General features: G+C 37.0%; 1 protein-coding gene, 1 long non-coding RNA gene and 1 other non-coding gene across 4 annotated transcripts; 1 reads left to right on the plus strand and 2 right to left on the minus strand.

Moving 5' to 3' along the window:
• The first annotated feature begins 4,180 nt into the window (after positions 1-4,180).
• Positions 4,181-8,564, plus strand: LOC112554666 (THAP domain-containing protein 5-like). Of its 2 annotated transcripts, none has more exons than XM_025222604.1 (5): positions 4,181-4,998; positions 5,473-5,517; positions 6,457-6,551; positions 7,492-7,574; positions 8,083-8,564. In XM_025222604.1, the coding sequence occupies exons 1-5, from the start codon at positions 4,630-4,632 to the stop codon at positions 8,496-8,498; spliced, it is 1,008 nt and encodes a 335-aa protein (XP_025078389.1). In that variant the 5' UTR covers positions 4,181-4,629; the 3' UTR covers positions 8,499-8,564. The 2 variants fall into 2 exon arrangements, with proteins under 2 accessions (XP_025078389.1, XP_025078390.1); XM_025222605.1 differs by having other exon boundaries at positions 6,457-6,521.
• Positions 8,565-9,333: 769 nt separating this feature from the next.
• Positions 9,334-9,526, minus strand: LOC112554742. Its single transcript, XR_003097307.1, has one exon. It is a non-coding gene; the product is annotated as a U2 spliceosomal RNA (small nuclear RNA).
• A 4,572-nt stretch (positions 9,527-14,098) lies between these two features.
• LOC112554288 lies at positions 14,099-15,532 on the minus strand. Its single transcript, XR_003097228.1, has 2 exons — positions 14,932-15,532; positions 14,099-14,521 (listed from the first exon to the last, which is right to left on the minus strand). It is a non-coding gene; the product is annotated as an uncharacterized LOC112554288 (long non-coding RNA).
• Positions 15,533-20,798: the final 5,266 nt, after the last annotated feature.

Genomic DNA, 20,798 nt, shown 5'->3' on the forward strand with positions numbered 1-20,798 from the left:
AGCTGTATTCTAGCTTTACACTGATCATCCATAATGAAGCTCAGACAAGCAGAAGATCTGTAACGTGTTCTGACTCCTAATAATTAAGCTTAGGAGAGTCAACAGGGTGACAGAGTGGAAAAAGATAAAAAATGCCCCTCCCTGCTCTCTCTCTTTCTATACATATATATGTTCTGAGAATTCGGTTTCGTGACTACATATTTCAGTAAGTTAACAAAACGTTTTAAAGAGTAAACTAGGTTATATAAAGAGACAAACGTGTATAAACGAAGACAGATAAATGTTTAATAACAAATATATAAAAAACATTTAATACCAGACATGATGAATAATAATGTAAAACTAAACGTAGATACGTTTATATCATCAGCGTGTATAAATATATAATAATATAAAGGCTGAACTTTTCATGTATTTGCTGCACATGTTGAAAAACGTGTCAACGAACTTTTATGACGTCGTCAGACTAAAGACATCACAACGAACATAACGGATCGAATGTATTTCTGGCATGCAATGATGTACCTGGAGTCCTGAGAGTAGCCAATAGCAGCCATTTAGTCTTGTTTGTCTGTGCGCTTGAGGTAATAAGAATTAATGATAATGCGAAGTGGAGAGATGGAGCAGATGCTGCATGAAAACTTTATACCTCCAGCCTTCCAGCTGTAATGCTTTTGGGCAAACAATTCATCTGTTAGCATCCTGGCTTCTCGGTATCCAGGCAACGCATTTTAGTGCTGTTGACAAGAAAGTGTTGACCCTTTGAACTCGCAGCCAGAGGTCGGGCAGTTGCATGGCCTTACCAAGCTTTCGGTATTGAGTTTACTGCTTATTGGCAGTCAGATCGGAGATATAACCGGCGTGCCTCCCCCCGGACTCCACCTCAACTCTTTCCAAGAAATAATGTCAGCAACAAACATTCTGCATGCAAAAGCGCCTTTAACTATTCATCTGAATGTTAAACACTTTTATGATCCAGCGTCAATGTGCCACCAAAATCTCTGGGAAGACGGTCAAAGTACAGAGTTCTAGCAGAATTTGATTAAAGTGCTTTAAAGCTTTTCACAACGCAAGCGACAAAAGCAGGAATAAAATATCAAACTGTGATGACATTCTTATAGCATCCTGAACAGCTTGGTGTATTTTCCTAACAGCTGGTGCACGCAGGGCCGTTGTTTGAGGCATAGGGTGCGGAAAGAGGGGTAGAGGACAATACACATCGTTGTGCAGCATAGAAAAAATTACTTGCTTTTAATTTCATGTTTCAAAAAATTTTGGTATTCTTTGTTAATATTTCATCTTATAAGCAGTTTAATAAAATATCGTTTAATCCATAAAATCAACATCGTGTGCTTGTTTTGCGTAAAATACTCAATATAAATATATTTTAACTTTTTCGAAAAGAGCTTTTCTTGCTGACTTATTAGAAATTTACTTCAGTGTTCCATATTTAGTTTTTAGTAGCCTTTAGTAATTAGCAGCATTCTTGTAACAAGTACAGAAAAAGACAATTGGAAGAGTTCGTTCACTTGAGCCACCGATCTATCAGTTCATCGGTTGCGTGCTTCATCAGATGACTGAATAAATTTTACAAACCTAATGGCTCAATAAGTTTGTTTTTCCATTGGGACAATGTTAAAAATGGATGAATAAAACTTGTACAAAAACTCAACAGCTTTTATTTAAAAAATGGCGAAAAAGTAAAAACGCAAGAGAATTAGACGAGAGACAGAAAGAGAGAAAGAGAGAGAGAGAGGAGAAACACTTACTTTGTTCGCAGTCGTTCTAGCTCGGATTGGTTAAATACTTCAGATTCCATGGCGAACTCAATAAATTAACAGTAAAGAAATAATTGTTCAGTGAAATAGTCTCCTGTCACTTCCCTGATTTCCAATCACAGACTGATCTCAGACCTCACCAGCTGCATAGGGAGGATAAAAGTTTGTCTTCCGAAGAAATCTCAAAATGGTGATAAGACCGATAAGTTGATATGTCTTACGGCTGAACAGTCTGCAAGTACATCAGCATAGATGTCCATGTTACACAGCCAGCTCATTTAGCATACACGCCAACATTACTCAACTAAACACTTAATCCCCTCGGTATGAAACGTGGCAGTCTGTTGGCATCGTGTGAGAGGTGCAGCATGGCATGGAGGCCAGCTGGAGGTTTCTGGTAAAGCAGGCATTGAGATAAGGGAACAATTAAGAGCTCTTGCATCAGTGCGCGGCTGATAACAAAATATCGATCTCACAGACACTATGTGAGAAGTCCATAAAACTTGCTCAATGCCACCCGATAAAAAGATTCTTTGAACTTGCGCCTTTGAGAATGATCAAAATCTCTTCGATAATGATTTCTTTTGCCAAAAAAAAAAAAAAAAAAAAAAAGGAATAAAAAAAGCTGCAGAAAGACTACCGCTATTAAACTGAAAAAAGAAAAATTCGATTGAGTATTGTTTGAATTGAATTAAACATAGGGATACTCAAGGCAAAATAAAACTGTTTTGAATCTCGTAAAGAGCATGAATATTTTTAATCTCATCTCATTCATTTTTGTACCTAATCTTATAAAAAGAAATCAAGGTTATGCATGGTGTTGTGTTTAAAAGAGAAATTATACCGAACTCTTTCGTTCGCTGTAACGAAATCTCGTTCTGCGTCACGTGGCCTTATGACGTCTGCGGGTGACTTTTCAAAGAGAACTGAGAACGATCCCTAGAAAATGTGCCGCACCCGATTGCTAAGGAAAAGGAGGAAAAGATTCAAAATATTCTTTTCACACATTTCCAAGTGACAGCTTTACGAAAAGAGTGGGCCATACAAATAAAGAGGCTCGATCGCAAACAATAAAAAACAAAACAATAAAAATCGTGTAAGAGACATTATCGAGTTTATCAACAAAGACCTTAACAAATCACATTGAAATTTGTGTTTAGTACAATACAGTGGTTAGAATTTAAATTAACAATTATTACTTACGACGATCAACATGCTACTGACATCTGAAAGTAGTGGAGAGAAGGTCAGCCAGCAGGACGATAAAAGCAGATCATCAGAAGACTGTAACTTGTGGGACATTTTAAAACAAGAACACCAAAGAGTAAGATATTTTGCAAAGTTGCATTTAAGATCCTTATATCACTTTTATATATCAATCTGTTTTATTAGCACAATAACAAACCTGAAGGAACCATTATAAAGTCATTAGGTATTCAGAACATTTCTCTCAAAAGTCTGTAAGCATTTACATATGGTTGGCATCAAAGTGACTAAAGCACCAGTCACTATGACTGTAATTAAGCAATGGGTGTCGTGGATTCAGATCTCCTCCAACATCCTCTTTTTGGATGTCTTTCGCAGGACTAACCACTGATGGCTTACTTCAGGTACTGTTTCTTCTACCTTGTGTGTGCATTCATCTGTGTGTTGTGAAAAAAAAAACCCATGTGCATCGGTCTGAATGATTGTAAGGCATCTGCTTGAAGTGAATGCTGGTATACCTACATATAGGTATGGGTGTTTTGAGCCTACCTTCAGTAGTGGGAAAAGGTAATAATTTGCATGCTTGTAATTACATGATATTTCAGTGGGGAAAAATAGCATCCCCAAAGTAACCAACACAAAAATTAAATAAGGGAAAAAAATCAAATAAGAGTTTTTTACCTGATTTCAACCATGCGACTGTAATGCCTATTTCTGAATAGAAATGGCAACATTTCTTTTCTTCTTTTTGTTGTGGCCACTCCTCACAAATGCACCATGTCTGTAACTCTGATAAACGAACCCATGTACCCACACATTTAAACTGCAAACATAAATTTTAAAAGCACATGCATATAATGGCATAAGCAAACCTCACTGCTGAATTTTCTGCATCGTTGTTATGCACGTCCGATACACACAGTAAGCATTATTCAAACTCTACCGAAAAAAGTAATTTGAAAAAAGCACGATTAAATTATGATCGTATATATATATAGAATATTACGGTCTGGTGTGTAAGGAAATGACTAGCTTGCCAAGTGTAATTTCATACTTTAAACACACTACAATGTAAATTCGTGAACAACGCCCATTGCAAGGAGTTTAGATGTTAGCAGACGAAGTATCCATGCACAAGCGTCAAAACGCAAGTTCGTCTGCTAACATCTCGCTAAGATATCGCGGTGACTCTGCGGATGGTGACAACAGGTTGATTACATTGAAATGTTTCAATTTTCATAAACATCGGCAAATGAGGTAGTACTAATAAGTGCTAATAAAGTGAGAAAAAGAATAATTAATTCCTCATGTATTGCTTTCGTACGTTGAAATCGTAAAAGAATATATTGTTTTCATTGAAAACTTTTTAAATGTTTTGGACCGTCGCCACAGCCTTATCACAAGCCTCGAATGTATCTTTTAAGTCAAAATAAAACCGTGTAGAATATCATAAAGAGTATAATCGCTTTGAATCTCTTTTTACTTTTGTGTGTCTGCTCATATGCCAAGTAATCAAGGTTATGCATGGTTTGTGTCTAATAAGATAAATTATACCGGACTCTTTCGTTTGCGCAACGAAAATCTCGTTCTCCGTCACATGGCCTTATGACGTCTGCGAGTGACTTTTTCAAAGCGAAACAGAACGATGCCAAAAGAATGTGCTGCACCGGATTGCCAAGAAAAAGGAGGAAAAGATTCAAAGTATTCTTTTCACAAATTTCCGAAAGACAGAGCCTTACGAAAAGAGTGGGCCATTCGAATAAAAAGGTTCGATCCCAAAACGAAAAAGCTTTGGGAGCCCAAAGACTCGGACACATTATGCTCAAAACATTTTGTTTACGATTGCTTTACCAGCAGGACCCGAATGAGCAGACAGTTAGGTTTGCCCTTCGCGGCCCGCCTTCTGCCAGATGCAGTTCCAACAATTTTTCAACACAATGAAATTGCTCGAAAAAGAAAGAAGGATCTCTCTGACAGACGATCAGTTTCAGTCGCCAGACTACGGCATAAACAGGTCGATCAGTGTCAGTGCTACTGTTTACAAAATGCACTATTCATTATTGTTAGATAACATTACAATATACATATTTAAAAGACTGTATATACATAACAATAAACGTGTTATGTGGTACTTGTAATAAATTAAAGTGTTTGAATAGGTAAAAATATTTTCAAATGAAATATTTACATATCTCATTGTATTAGCACCCATACAGCTGTCAGCACTGATAAACTGGTAATTTAATTTTGCTTCATTCACTGTGCTGTTAACACATTATGTGCAATAGATATTTTGCTTTGGACTGTATGCTACTGTAAGCTTAAATGACAGATACATTTTTATGACTATGCATATAACTTTCATATTGGTATGTGATGTATGCTATATGCAAAGACTATGTGCAAAAAAATTGTATTTGACTTGACACAATTTCTCTCAGTTTGAAAGAAGTATTTATTATTTAATTTGATATTTTCCTTTTTCCAGAATTCAAGTGAAAGCACTAGTAAATGCATGGAAGCAAACACATGGGTAAATGAGTTTCAAATAATTGCGTTTGCAGCGCACGCCAGTTAAAAACTGTTAAAACTTATTTTATTTCTTGTTCAAACTTAGTAATGCAAGTAACGTTTAATTCATTCTCATGAGAGAATTAAATTTAGACATGATAAAGTCATATTAATCAGAGACTATAATGGAATCAAGACAGCTATGTGCGGGTAGCATTGTGCTGAGTGGTCTCCCTTTATCTGTGAGAAGTTTTAAGCTGGGCCTTAAGCAATTTCTGCTTTCTGTTTATACTATATACTATAAAATTCTATAAAAAAAAATTACTATGACCCCAGGACTCTCGCTACTAACTTTTTTTGTGGACTGTACACAAGTTGTGAAATTCTTCGATTACTATATGCTAGTGACATCGCAGTTAGGTGGATGGAACTATGGAGGCTGGCAATGTTTGGAAGGGTGGAAATAGAGAACAGAAAAACCGGCCGCCCGCCATGTCTGAGTTAAACTATATTAGTCCGCCCTTTGCGGCCCTTGGGAAAATTAATTGCCCACCCCTGCTTTGGATTGCCACTCTCGCTACTATACCATTTTGTGGTAGTAGGGAGATTGACATACTATTCATACTCATGTTGGAAAGTGTTTTGAAAGTGTTTTCTCATATTTAATATATTTTATTGTTATGGAGATGCTTATGTTAGTAAGCTAATCGTCAGGTTTAAGTGTGTTTACATCAATTTGTAGTCATTTCTCTATTTCATCTGCTGAATTTAGTTCAGAGCAAGACAGCTAGAAATACATCCAGATTTTATCCATTCCATAATATGCATTGAATTTATGATGACATTTCAGTGACAAAAAAAAGGGCCAGCAATAAAGACATTTTAATGTAATTTATATGTCGTTGAGGATTTTTTTGTGCTTGCCATTCTAAAAAACTGAAGGAAAAACATAAATTTTCAGCTATCCAAGGAATATACACCAAACAAGCAACCATGCCCTGTGAAGACTAAAAGATCAGCTAAAAGGTTGAAGAAACAAATGCTGCTTTCATCCATGTAAGTCTAATGTTATCTGTAGCTGTGGCTTTAAATTAGTTTGCTTGGATTCTTTTCATGGTACATTTCAGGCTGTTGGCTATGTGTTGGAGAAAACTGTTTTATTAACATGTTAAAGCATATCCCTTTATGTTAAAAGTCTTGCAACTTTGTATGTTATATTACTGAAAAGGATAACACGCAAATGATCAGGTGTGGACTGCTTCAGTATTCATATTTCACCAAATTAAAAAAAAAAGTATAGTCACTGCCCATTTAACTGTGATGCAGCAGAGGAGTGAAACTCCCTTCTCTTTTATCTTTGCCACTTACCTGCCATTGAGTCTTTTATATCAACATTAAACCAGATCTTTTCCATGAGCACTAATCATACTCCCATCTACTTCCTGTGGTCGCTGTTAAATGTCTTGATTATTCTCTCTGGTCGATATACTTTTGTTGATTGCTTTTATTCTTTATCTAAGTCTTTGTTGCAGCTGTTACCTCTGTATCGTCAACATCTTTTGTACTTCATCCTCATCGTTGTCCATTTTTCTGTTTCCTTTATGTACTATACATTGATCTAGATTTTGTGTCAAGTGGTGAGTGAATGATCCAATATGAGCATGACTCTGAACTATATAATTTGCACATTATCGTCATCACCCATCGTCGTTATCTCTTCTTTGTACAAAAGGAGTGACTTGTTAAATACAGGCATATCTAATATCTAAAAAAGAAAAAACAAATTGAAAATTGGTTATCAAAAGGTAACTTTGATGTTTAAACAAGTCTAATATTTACAGCTTAATGTAAACATATCAGCTGCAGATTAAATTCTGAACTTGCATGTTTTCAAATAAACTGATAGATCTAACCGGTCTAGTTCAAAAGATTTTTGGAGTACTGGTATCGTTCTATTTCTCCCATCAGCATAAATTTTAATTTTTTTTTAAAATAGGGCTTCAGGCACTGATACTGGATCAACTAAAATTTTCTTGAAAACAATTAAAATGGAGGACAATCCAGATATTGATGACATTGGTAAGTAGTTTGTGTATGTACATGTAGGAAAATAATGATGCCTGCAATTGTTCCTGGGTTACCTAAGGGTAGTTCGTTGTGCAGTGAGTAAAGTGCCATTCTCAACAGTAGGAGTCAGGTACCGTGGGTTTGAATCTTGGCTCTGACATACCTCTCTCCTCTCTGTAGATGTGACACAGTTTAGAGGGTTGATCATGTGTGTCTTTCTCTGGATACTTTGTTTTCTTTCATTCTGTGTAGAAGAGTGTGTGTGGTATGAATTCATATTTGTGCATTAGGGTACATTTGATGCCCACCATCTTACCCTTAAATTGGTGCATTCATGCATCTTTTTAGATTTTGTATGCATGTGAAGCACTGTGGTTCTTGATTAGTCAGGGTAGGTGCTGTATAAATGTTTCTGTATTATTAGTCTTATTGTTTATAATTATTATAATTTTATTATATTATTATTATTAGTCTTAGTGGTTGTTCATTACTGGTCTTTTCTCTTACAATTCTGATATAGAAATTACAGCGGCTGGAAGTGAGAAATCATCTACTATGAACAAGTTAACTCCTTTTATAAAGAAAGAACTTGAAGACTTAAATTCATCGTGGAGTGCGGTGCGAGCAGATAATGATGGTTTTGAAAATAAAACAGAGATTTTCATGGCTGGAAGTGAAGAATCATCTAGTGTGAACAAGTTAACTTCTTTTATGAAGAAAGAACCAGAAGATTTCAATTCACCATGGGGTATGGTGCAGGCAGATAATGATGGTTTAACTACTTTTATAAAGAAGGAACCTGAAGACTTCAATTCATCATTGAGTATGGTGCTAACTGATAATGATGGTTTTGAAAATAAAATGGAGACCAAGGTTTATCCAACAGGAATATATTGTAACCTACACTTTGCTCATCGACTGGAGAATCGCCTGTGATGCAACAAAAGATATTTCTCACATAGCTACTGGATGCAAATACAAGAAATTTTCATAAGCTTCTTATTGCCATGAGTTTTGTTTTTAAAACAAAAAGTTTTGTGAGAAATGTTCATTGGTATTGATGGTCATTCAGTCACATTTCGACAGTGTAAGTAGCCTTAGTAAGCATTTTTATGTGTGCGAATTCAAGTTGGAACACTCAACTAAGTGCATAAAAATATATTACTAATATTAATTCTAACAATAAATAATATCATAAATAATAAAATTAATATGAATTACAGTAAATAGTGCACGAGTTTACTCTGAAACGAGAATCAACATCGCTTGTCTGAGACGCTACGCTGTAAAGGTACAATACATGCGCAGAACAGTGTGGGTATGGTTTATGAAGAGTAAAAGTATGGGGAGGGTTTATAAAGCCTTAATATAGTGTATAAATACATAAATAAATATACCGTTTCTGTTTCGCGGATTTTCAGTTATCGCAGGTGGTTCTGAGACGCATCTCCCGCGATAATCGAGGGATCACTGTATTCGTATTTTTGTGCATCTCAGAGTTTTTTGGATGTTGACTTTTTCTTTTATTTCTTTAACAGACATGATTAGTAATGTGTTCTCTTTGTCAATTTGCAAGTGTGGAAGATTTTTCAAGATAAAAAGATTAAGGAAATATCAGTTCCCAGTGGATGTAGAGAAACAGTGTCGCGAATTTTATCAAGAACATGATATTTCTCTCGGAAAGCCAACCCTCAATGTCATGGGTCCGAACCACCATATAATCTACCCTGCCTCACATTTAACTGACATTTATATTAACTACTCTCCCGGAGGAGAGTGGGCCGATCCTGGAGGTACTGCAATACCAGGCCGACCCGTGACAGAGGTGGAGCAAGCCCCTAACACTCCGTCATGTTTCAAAAATCAGTTTAATATCGAAGTCCCCTAATAGAGGACGTATCAGATATTAAGCTGATAAGAACAGATACTACACTTTGATCTTAGCCAAAAGGCCGAGAAGCGATACCTAATAGTGGAGACATACATGACAGTATCAACTGGATTTCCGTCACATTCGGGTTTGGCAACAAAGCATGCCATTTAAGTTGCTTTCAATGTAGAAACTCGCCATACTTTTAAGGGTTTGCTTGCTATTCTGACTGCAAATGTTATCTTCAACGTTTTACTGTATTTCTACAGCTACGTTGTTACCAAGAAACAGCGGGGAAAAAAAAATTCAGTGGTTGAAACGGATCCTAGCTTCTCAGAGCGTTCGCAAGGGAAACAACCCGAGTCCCTTAGTAGTTTTCGAACAACTAGATGCAAATGAGGACTCTTGAAATGCGTTTGATGCTCCTGCCGTTGCTTTACCCTCCATTCTTTCGTTTTTACCGAGTTTTTCTCTCTAGCTATAGAATACATTCTATAAGTGTAGAATGAAATGTAGCTATCGAATGCATTCGATATAGGTGTAGAATGAAATGTATAGCTACAGAATGCATTCTGTACTTATGGAATTGTATAAACATAGAATGCATTTTATACGTTTATGCATTGTATTTTCTGTGAGAGAAAATTCCCCTCTTGGAGCCCCAGCCGCTCACTGCAGCCGACAAGTTGCGCGGGTTGATGTCTCCATTGAACTTACGTAATCGTGTAAACATTAAAGAAAGAAGGAAGACATTTTTTTTTTAAATGGTTTGCCTACAACACCCGAAAAATGCTTGGAAATGAAGATGGGGGGCAAGATGTATAAGTTCACGACACTTCACAAGAAAACTATGAAATAAATGAAAGAAAAGCAAAATATTCGACTACAGTCCCACGCAGTCACCCATCAAAGTACTAACCGGGCCCGACGTTGCTTAGCTTTGGTGATCGGACGTAAACCGTTATGTCCAACGTGGTATGGCCGTAAACGAGGATCATTTTATTAGAAAACTTTATAAAAGAACCGCATACTCGCTGACTGAGACTATTAGTGAAGGATCAGACTTCACGTGCGCCAACTACACGAGACAACCCACACGTACAGCTAAGACACTGATCAGGGTTAAGACACCTATACCTACTTTCGCGTTGATAAGGATGGAAAGAAGGATGAATTATCACAGTTGCGCAAACCCGTAGTGGTGCAATTAAAGCACGGACGTGTAAAGTTAAAACAAAAAACAAAAACAAAAAAAAAAAAATTCACAAAGTTCATCATTCCTGATCTAAGAGACACAACTCGCATGCGATGTGGCGAACTAGTGCCAATGTTAGCTCCCTTGCATAAGTTCCCGTAAAAAGCTAACCCAAGCACGGAGAGTCTCACAAAAGTATTACAAAAGCATATCTCCGTAACATTTTAAGACAAAAAGGTGCGGAAATGTTTTTTAAATTACTAAAAAAATCCACTAAAACTTAAATGGAAAATGAGTACTTAATGTACTTTTTTTCCAAGATGGCATCATGTGCAAGTGCTGATTTCGAAGAACCAAATCATTTTGTGTGTGTAAAAGAAAACAGACAGGGACTCAATGTGCTGTTGTTAGATATTCAATTCGACAGTCAAAAGAAGTTAGTCTATACTCATTTCCTAAAAATACTGGTCTTAGACGCCAGTGGATTAACTTCGAGCGTGCCGAGCAAACTTCGTCCCAACGTCGAACCCCAAAATTTGCTCAAAACATTTTACAGCGACTGTCATCCCATCGCTTATAGAGTGCAGGCAAATCTTGGTTTTGCAAAAACAAAAACAAAAACAAAAACCGAAAAAATCTTTTGTCTACAGTAGTGCTAATCATACAAAAACATATAAACTGTCAGCTAAAAGGCTGAAAGAAAGAATTAGGTATGCAATGTCGGTGTAGTCCATCGAATGACAGTCGCCATTCTACATGACATTTGTGGATTTTGAGAGGGCTTTTGACTTCGTAGACATGGAAACCATCTGGAAGTTGATGCAGCACTATGGATTTCCATCAAAGTTCATTACCATCATCCAGCAGCTGTAGGACTCGACATGCCATGCAGGTGATCCACAATGGAAAGCTGACTAACCCCTTCGCAATGAGGACTGGAGTGATGCAAGGTTGTGTGCTTTCGTCAGCAATCTTCCTGATCGCCATAGACTGGATCACGAAAAAGAACAACCTTTAACACCAACACGGGCGTTGATCAGTGGATTCGCCAGGCAACTTGAGAATCTCGACTTTGCGGATGACATCAGTCTGAATTGTCCCACAAGCGACAACATGCACAGACAAAGCTCACTAGGCTCTCAGAAAAAGCAGCGATCTTGACTGGCCTTACCATAAAATCAAGAAGATGGAGGTAAATCGGGTCACTAACAAGCAAGAAGTCCCACGTACTCCAACTGCATGGGGAATGTATTACACGAGTCTGACCGTTTCGATCACCTACCTTGGCAACACAGCAAAGATGGAGGTGTAGAACTGTAGATGAAGATGTAAGAAGTCGAAAAAATAAAGCCAGGCTTGCATTCCACACCCTGCGACCTATCTGGAACTCCCCACACACTGTGTTTAAAAACAACGTAAGCAAGAAAAAAGGGCTTACAAAGCAAAAGGCAATGATTTAATCTTCTACACTACCTCAGGTAAACATTTTTCGGATTTCATCAACAGACGCATTCGTAAATTAACAAACCGAATGCTGGAACATATCGCACTCTAATGACTTCTTTCGTGTTAATAATAATAATTAACTCCTCGAGCACGAAGTCACAAACAGATAAACGGTTTTCGATATATTTAATAACTGCAATCACTCACACGCGGTAGCCGAAATACCGGATGTGACGAAGTGTTGGTACAAGGCCAATCGTCTATTACATGCACCAAACATGGCGGAGCAAACTCAGCAAAGAGTATTTGACTTGTGCCATGCAGAAAATGTCTCACCTGCTAAGCGCAAACGCACAGGAAAGGCCTGCGCTGTTGCCGAATGCATGGGAAAAAATTCTGACGGCATAAGCATTCATAGTTTCCCAACAGACCCGTCCCTGAGAAGACAATGGGTGCAGTTTGTTCGTGTGTGTAGGGCAGACTTCACTTCTCCTACAAGACACTCAGTAGTGTGCGAACGACACTTTGCACCGGAATGTTACCCAGTGACGTATAACCTCATGAGGCAAGAAGGTTTCGAAGTGAAACATAAATATCTTATCCAGGGTTCGGTGCCCACCATACAAAAGCACGCATTTTCTACACCTCAGTTTCAACTGAGAACGCTGACTTCCAGCCTCAGTACTGCTCTTTCCCAATCTGCCACCACAGTCACCTGCACATCCACTACGCTAACAACCACCACTGCTAGTATTCAGAGCCCACTAGCCAGTTTGTACCAGCTACCAGCTGGTGTTATTAAAGCGAGAGGAGCATACGTAAAACGAGAACACCAATTAAGAGTAAGTAAACCATGCACTTACAAATTCAAATGTTAAAATATTCGGGTTGGTTAGATCTAATTTGCTACTAGCACAATGCCAAGAGTCTAAATTGGGGTTTTTTCCCCTGACATTTTATAATCATATTTCTACATGTATTAATGAACTTAAAAGATTTTAAAAAATTTCTTATTAATTTAAGGTGGGCTCCATTATTCACTAGCAAGTGAGGAGAAATCCCCACCTGTTTAAAAGTAGAATCCTCATTTTGATAGCTTTGAATGTCTTGGAGATGTGTGGGGCCACAGCTGCGTAGGACAAAAAGAAAACTCCTCTTTAAAAGTTAATTACAGCCAAAGTAATATGTATAGCAACAAGCCAATGCATGTAATTGTAGGTTTTTTATTTGAGTATTACTACAAAATTTAATTACTGCAGATTTGACCTATCCTGATTTTTTGTTTTCATTGAACACACCATGGTTAAAAAAATTCCACTGGAGAAAACGAAGTTTTTCTAATTTAAGTGTAAATTTGGTGAGGGTAGATGTGAAAAATTTATTCAACAACAAAACATTCTTTCAACAAAAATCCATCTGAATCATATGTGATATATGTCAAAGTATCAAAATCTGTCGTTATTTTAAACTCTACCAGGGCATCCCCCAAATGTAATTTTCTGGTGTCCTCTCATCCCCACTTTGACCACATTTACCTCCAAGACTTTAACAGGATTTGTATTGCGCTTTTCCTCACTGTTAAAGGTGGGCTCAAAACACTAGGCATGACTGCCCACAGTTCATGGCAATGTATGAAGTTACAGAAATGTGGGAGAATAGTCTAGTTGTAACTGCCTGATTAATACAACTTCTTTCTGTATATAAGAATGATTTTTCTGAAAAAATTGATCATGACTTTTCTTACATTCAGAAAGAAAAAGGAACTGTTTGTGACAAGGAATAAACACAAAGTAATTGTCACATTTTTTAAACAAAATTGATTACAATCAAAATATTCATTGTAACCACTTAAAGGCATATTTTGTTAGTTATTTTATATTTGATTATTCTGTGACAAAATGTCATAAAAAAGTCTTAAAAACAAATTATTTTTCCAGAGTATACTTTCACTTTAAATCTGTATAGGATGCTACTCAAGCATAATATGTGGAAAAATTAAATTGAAAAGCATAAACCTACATGACATTCAGTTAAGTGACAGTTTATTAGCATTTTTGTTTTTTGAGGAGAGTTCAAAGTCAGTGAAATATGAAACCTAAAGATTAAGTTACACTAATAACGCAGTCTGAAAAATATACAAAGTGGCTATTGTTTAAAAAAAAATATGAAGTGTTATACAAGCAAGAATGAAAAATAAATACTGTGCACTGTGTATGAGACACACAACTAAATATAAGCATGTTAACAGAATTCCAGTGATTTGTCTTGTTAATTTGCATCCAGCATGCAGTGCCAACACTAGTGTGCACTTCTCTAATGTTTTTTAAAAGAAACACTTAAAAAAGCAATACACCGTCAGTGAGGTAAGGAAAACTGCTCAGAATAATTTATTGCCAGGACCAGCCTTTAGCCATAATTAAGGCCCTCTGTGATGCATTTGATGGTAATCTGGAAATGTCAACACACATTTGCATGTGAAAATCAATCAATCATTTTGATTAAATGTATATTTTAAGTAGCCCATATTCTTAAAACCACTTACCATTATTTTAGTGTATTTTAAATTATTTAGCTTTAGCCGTGTAAATCCCTCAGTGATTTATAGTGGTACAACTTTTTCATCTGTTAACATACTATTACATCATAATATCAAATTTGCATCATACGTAGTGTCCAAAACTTAGACATATAATTTTGTTTGATCATTTTTCAAAAATTTCAAATGTACTAATTGTATATGTGTTATAGTGCTCCACACTGATCGATAGACGACAAGTATGTTTGAAGAATTAGTGTTAACAATTTCACATACAAAATATTCAATAATATCATAATACATATCAGTAGCGCGTATTTACACATGAAAAGACTTGCTGGAATCTTTTTGTCTGTCGGTTAGTGCAACCGACTGCACAGCAGGAACTCACCATTTTCACAAATGATATATATATAAAAAAATAATAATAATGTAGGGCTACTGCTTATATATAAACGCAGTACACTCCGCGCGCGTATTCACAGCTCCCCTAGAGTTGCGGCCGAACTGGGGGAAATCTTCAGTCTAGAAATCATAGAAGTATGTGTGAGAATCCAATTTAATACCAGAAAGAGGCTGGTTGGTTTAAAGCTTCCGCTTTATTCACGGACGTATATTTATTCGTGGATTATCCTACTGTTTAGCGAACGATCTCAATGACTATGTCAACAAAGTCTGCGAGAGTAACAACAATAAAGAAACACCCTAAAGGTGGTTCGTACTGCTGCATGATAGGATGCCACTGTGCTAGTATCAAATCTTTTGGTGTAAGCTTTTCTGTCCTTCCGCGGGCAGGTGTATCGAAAGAGCAAGACGAGTGGCTAGCTGCTCTCATTCATGCTATAGGCCGTTCGGATAAAAGTTTCAATCCATTGAGAGCCAAGATTTGTTCAAGGCACTTTGAAGAAGAGTGCATAAAAAAAGGTACTGATCTTATTGTTTGTTCGCTTATTCGCGTCTTACTCTCCTCTTTCCTGTACATGCTTTTAGTTCGCGACTATAAGGCTTAGAAAATTGTCACATAGCCGAAGATATGCCCAAACAAAAACAAATTTAGTTTTTTACAATCACGTCATTCATTATACATTACTTGGCAAGTGTTCTGATTATTATATTCTTCTTATTGTTTAAAAACTCAACCTATATGAATAGGCCATTATCAACAACAGTGTTTTCAGCTCACACCCTCTTCGCCAACACATAGCTGATTTAAGATGTTTCTTATGCTGTAAACCAGAGTTGTTAATCAAGAATAGAAAATATATAAATTATTGTATCCATGTCCCATTTCTTCTTTGATTTTTTTAAAGTTAATATCAGCTCATACATTTATATATTTGGTTTCACTTTGGCATTCATTTTTAACAGGCCCTACTGGAAGATTCTTAGGACTTGTTCCTGGAGCATACCAACTAGATGGATGCCTGAAAAATCATTTGAAACTCCCAAAACAGTTATACCCAAGCCTGTAAGTGTAATTTTAATTTTAAAAAGTCTTATACTTTAAGAAGATGAGGAGCCCAGGACATAAAAGGACTTTATACATATGGATTAAACTATGAATATCCGTGTCAAGAACTGCTGAAGAACTTTGTAAAGTGAATCCAAGTTTTTCTACTGCACCTGAAGAGTCAAACATTATCTGAAATATTGTCTTTGTGAACAATTTTCATAAATGTGCAGTCTTGGAAAACAAGTAGGAAGGGGAAACCCAATGATTAAGAAAAGTGTAATACTATGAAGATAAATCCAGATTTATTTTATAATAATTAAATGTAATTTAAAGCATGTGGTTGTGTTTATGGATTAGATAAACAGTAGCATATGTTAAAAATTGTCACATATCTCTCAACGGGAGCCCTCAGTCATGCCAGTTAGTGTCGTCTACACCAGCTTCATGGACATGAAAAATGATTTGACTCCAGAGTGAATTATCATGAAAAATTCTGTGCTTGGCTTGTTAAATAAAGCAGAATAAGTATATGTGAAGGTGAGCTTGTCTGCAACCACTGGGTTACAGGCAAATGTGAGTGTGTTTCAAATGCCTGAACATGATTTGCAAAAGACATTGAAATAGGCTTAAAATATTTTTTAAAGAATTGGGTGAAAAGACTCTCTGCACTGCTGTTACTGAAACTGATTTGCAACCATTAACTGAAATTAAAATCACTGATAAAGAAGTATTTCTGACACATTACATATATCTATGAGAAGGGTAAGCTCTGTTCCTATTCATGTGTAAGGCCAACTTCCTGTTCACTGTTGGTGAGTACTGCAGAGGCAACATGCAAAGAGTGTTTATAGGTCAAGAAGACACTCCATGAAAGAAAAAGCAGACAAAGCACATCGCCAAGAAGCAATAAGACCAAAATTTCCCTCTCCAAGGTATCCTTTGTGACAAACCAAAGGACGCAATGATAAGAGTAGGCTGGAAAAGGATGTTGCTCAGTTTCAAGAACATTTAAAACAGGAATACATGGACATAGACCCTGACATTTCTGATAGTCTGAAAGAAATTAATTGCCTGGACTTTAAAGAACCTGCAGCAACTGTTCTGGGAAGAACAGAAGAAAGCATTTGTTGCAGGGGTCATGGTCTCATAAAGCGGTGGTTTGCAATCCTTTTGCACAACAAGCAAATATGCTTATGAAACTCTTAAAAAAACTGGAGTTACCAGGGTCATCAACCTTTAAAGAATATATTCATGTACATAAAGCTTCTACTGGATTTGGTTGCTAAAGAATTGAAAAAGGCTGCAGTAAAACTTGAGCTAAATCAATGCTTTGTTACTCTGCTTCATGATGAAATGTCAATCAAAGTAGATCTTATCTTTTGATAAGAGAACAGAAAGTTGGTTGGGTTTGTAAATAAAAATAAGTGGTAGTTTGACTTCAGCTATATGCCACACGAACTTGCAACTCAGGCATTAGGTTTTTGTCATAGGAATAAATTCTCATTTAAAAAAACAGCATAGGATATTTGGGGACTTGGTCTGCAACTGCTGATGAATATTATCCTCTTTTCTGGCTGTCTGTGGGTGTCGTAGAAGGCTGTGGCCTGAAAGCTATTGTTTCTACTTGTGACAAGGCACCTGCCAAATAGCGTTTTCAACATCTTCACTGTAATTCTGATGAAATATGTTATAAGATGCTAAATGTTTATGCCACTGATCATTACATTTATTTTTTTTGTCTGATCCCCCACACCTTGTGAAGATTGTAAGAAATAATCTGGCAAGCAGTGGTAGCAAGAGGTTCATGCTCATCACTTCCTTTGGAAGCATGTGGCAGAGCTATATTTTGAAGAAGTTAAAAATGGGCTTAGAAGAACAAAATTAACATATGATCAAATAAATTTAAAACCAGATTCAGTGATGAATGTTCGCCTTGCTGCACAGTCCTGAGTTATCAGGTGGGTTTCTGTCATGAGGCAGTATGGATCGCCTGATGTCTTGGAAACTTGGAACGTTTATACTGTTGATGGACAGATTTTTTTGATTGTTTGAATGACCACAACTTACACGAGGCAGAAAGAAAGAAGAAGGCAGATCTTTTGCCACACACATCACATGATGATCCTCGATTCAAATTTTTGGAAGAGTTTGCTGAATACTTTTATAACTGGGAAAGATAGCTCTGGTAAATTTACTTCTTGTGAACGTCAAAAAATTTTTCTGTCACTACAGACCTACAGATGTCTTGTGATGACAATAAAATCTTTTATTGAATCATCCATTATTTGTTGGCTAATGGGGTAGATTTTAGAAATAAGTTATGCCAGAACCCACTGGAAGAGTACATGTACTTCGGAAATCATCGAAGCATAAGATGTACAGGCGATAATCCCACCCGTTTGGTCACCAGGAGATTAACATTTGGCTTCAGAGGACCTTGACACTGACAATTCAGCCATGCTCCAACCAACAAATTAAAAATGTACGTCCGACAATCACAATAAGCCCTTAAAAAAAAAGAGAGAAGGAATTGAGCAGATGTCAAAATATTTTTTATTATTTCACAAGTCATGTCTCTTAACAATTTTTAAAATTTAGTTGTGGATGCCATATTGTGCAAGAAATATGAAATCATAAATTTAAAAAGTCACATTTTTTCCAGCTTTGAAGGTATTTAGCAAACTCTTAAAAATTCCTGCCACCTTGGCTTCTAAATTTCTCCCTATCATCATTATTATATTTATTAGTACTGTATTTGTAAAGTGCTGTGAGCTTGCTTAGAAGGCAAATACTCTATAAACACACTTCATTATTATCAAATTGCCAGATGAAAAATGACTAATATTATCAATTCCAATGGGCTGTTATTTGCAGTGGGCTCAGTTATGGGGGAAAAAAAAAAGAAAAACCCAAACAAGTGCTACCTACAAGCTAAGGATAAGGCAAGAGATACATTGTAGCAAAACAAAAAACCCAACCAACTTTCCACTTGTCTTATTAAAGATGAGATCTTACATCTATAATTGTTCTTATGGCACTACTAGAGCATCACACACCCATGCAAAAAGTCAGGGCAAAGGGTACAAACTTTTTCAAGCGTCTATTCTGCATATAGCATAACATGTGCCTGAGCTCCGTTAAACATTCTTCTCCTAAACCATGTTTAGTTGTGGTTGTACTGTATTGAACACAGAACTAAAATCAGCAAGAAACAGTCCTGCATATGTCTTAGACTTTCCAGATGTTTATACAAAATATTCAGCTTGAGGTGTTTTAATCTGTGACTTGCATATATATAGTTATTTTATTGTTACTTTTATAAATAGATCTTACTTTCTGTCTAAGCAGCTTTTATGAAATTTGAACCTACTTGTTGATATAAATCTATGACTTTTCTATTCTTCCCAATAGTGTTGTACTGCAAAAGTTCTCCGATGTCAGAGCAATTAATTATCTTACGCATACCCACATTTGTGTTTCACCTTAATTTGCTGATCATCATGTGAATAGACTGAATATGTCGTAAACTCTGGGGCAGGAGTCCGTAGATTTGGTAGGAGGTATGATTTCTGTCACCGGTTTAACACACCGTCGATACCCCCACCAACATTTACCGCGTGCTATCACACTAAATTGCCTATATATTAATTAACACTTCTAATTAGCTCGAGCCCCCAAGCACGCATAACCCCAATGGAAAAAAAAAAATCCTCGAGCAATTTAGTATATTAAAAGAACGTTATTAATTATCAAGATCACACAAATTACTGAAAATGAAACAGTTTCAAAGTATGAACATATGGTCGTTATCTAGGTGTCCCGTTACTCTAATTATTCTCCTTACTACTAGTCCAGATATCTAATGAGTCACTGTTCAACTAACTTTAATCTAACTGCACACACAATACACTACTTCGCACAACACACGCTCGCCACTTATCTCGTTACACCAAAAGTCACGTGCACGTGGAGGCCCTCCACTGTTCGAAGTCCCAGAATCTGTTTGGGTCACTCTGTCGATTGCAGCGGCTTCTCGGTCTCCAGCGCAGATACTCTGTCACTGTCTTGTCTACCACAGACTCACTCGTGGCGTTCTTGCTCTGGTCTTGCCGTGTGTCACACCGGCTCCTTTCGTTCCTCTAGGTCGAAGCGTCGACTCCACTGCAGCACTTCTCAGAGACCGACGCTCATTCACCAGATTCAGCTTCGATCTACTGGTTTCATCAAACAGCTGCCTGTACTGGTGCAATATACGCAGCTCTGAAGTCAATTGCTGAAGTCGACACACTTCTCAGGCAGGGTTGCAGTGAAGAACTTGGACAGCTTTGAGCCGACCTCAGACAACTTTACTTGACAAGAGCCACATGCGAAAGACTTGAGATGCTGAAGTCACTCCCCAGAAGTTTTGTAGCGGAAAAAACGCTGTTTGCCGTCAAGATCTTTCTGTCGCAACCCTCCCGTTCCTTTGGCCAGTCACGCCACATGACACACCATAACCAATCATGCCTCACAGACACCACACGCCTAAGCTCCCATCCGCACCCGCTTAAATGACGTCATTTCTAGAGAGAAGTTACGTCATTTCTAGATCAAAAAACAGATGTGCAAACCCATACCAAAGCCCTAACCCCACTCGATCTTTCCTGACAACTGATGCTCCTTCTTTAACATACCCTAGTAATGTGTCCCTGTAAATGCTATCATCCTATATAGAGTGAAGTGACTAATGATGTTAT

Source organism: Pomacea canaliculata, linkage group LG13 (assembly GCF_003073045.1).
Source record: "Pomacea canaliculata isolate SZHN2017 linkage group LG13, ASM307304v1, whole genome shotgun sequence".
NCBI classification, from domain to species: domain Eukaryota; kingdom Metazoa; phylum Mollusca; class Gastropoda; order Architaenioglossa; family Ampullariidae; genus Pomacea; species Pomacea canaliculata.

What these genes read in the sequence shown, in the direction of transcription:
- LOC112554666 (XM_025222604.1), top strand. Translation starts at nt 4,630, where the DNA reads ATGCCAAAAGAATGTGCTGCACCGGATTGCCAAGAAAAAGGAGGAAAA. An exon ending in CCAGACTACGGCATAAACAG is followed by an intron (nt 4,999 to 5,472) that starts GTCGATCAGTGT and finishes TCCTTTTTCCAG; the next exon opens with AATTCAAGTGAAAGCACTAG. An exon ending in TCCAGATATTGATGACATTG is followed by an intron (nt 7,575 to 8,082) that starts GTAAGTAGTTTG and finishes ATTCTGATATAG; the next exon opens with AAATTACAGCGGCTGGAAGT.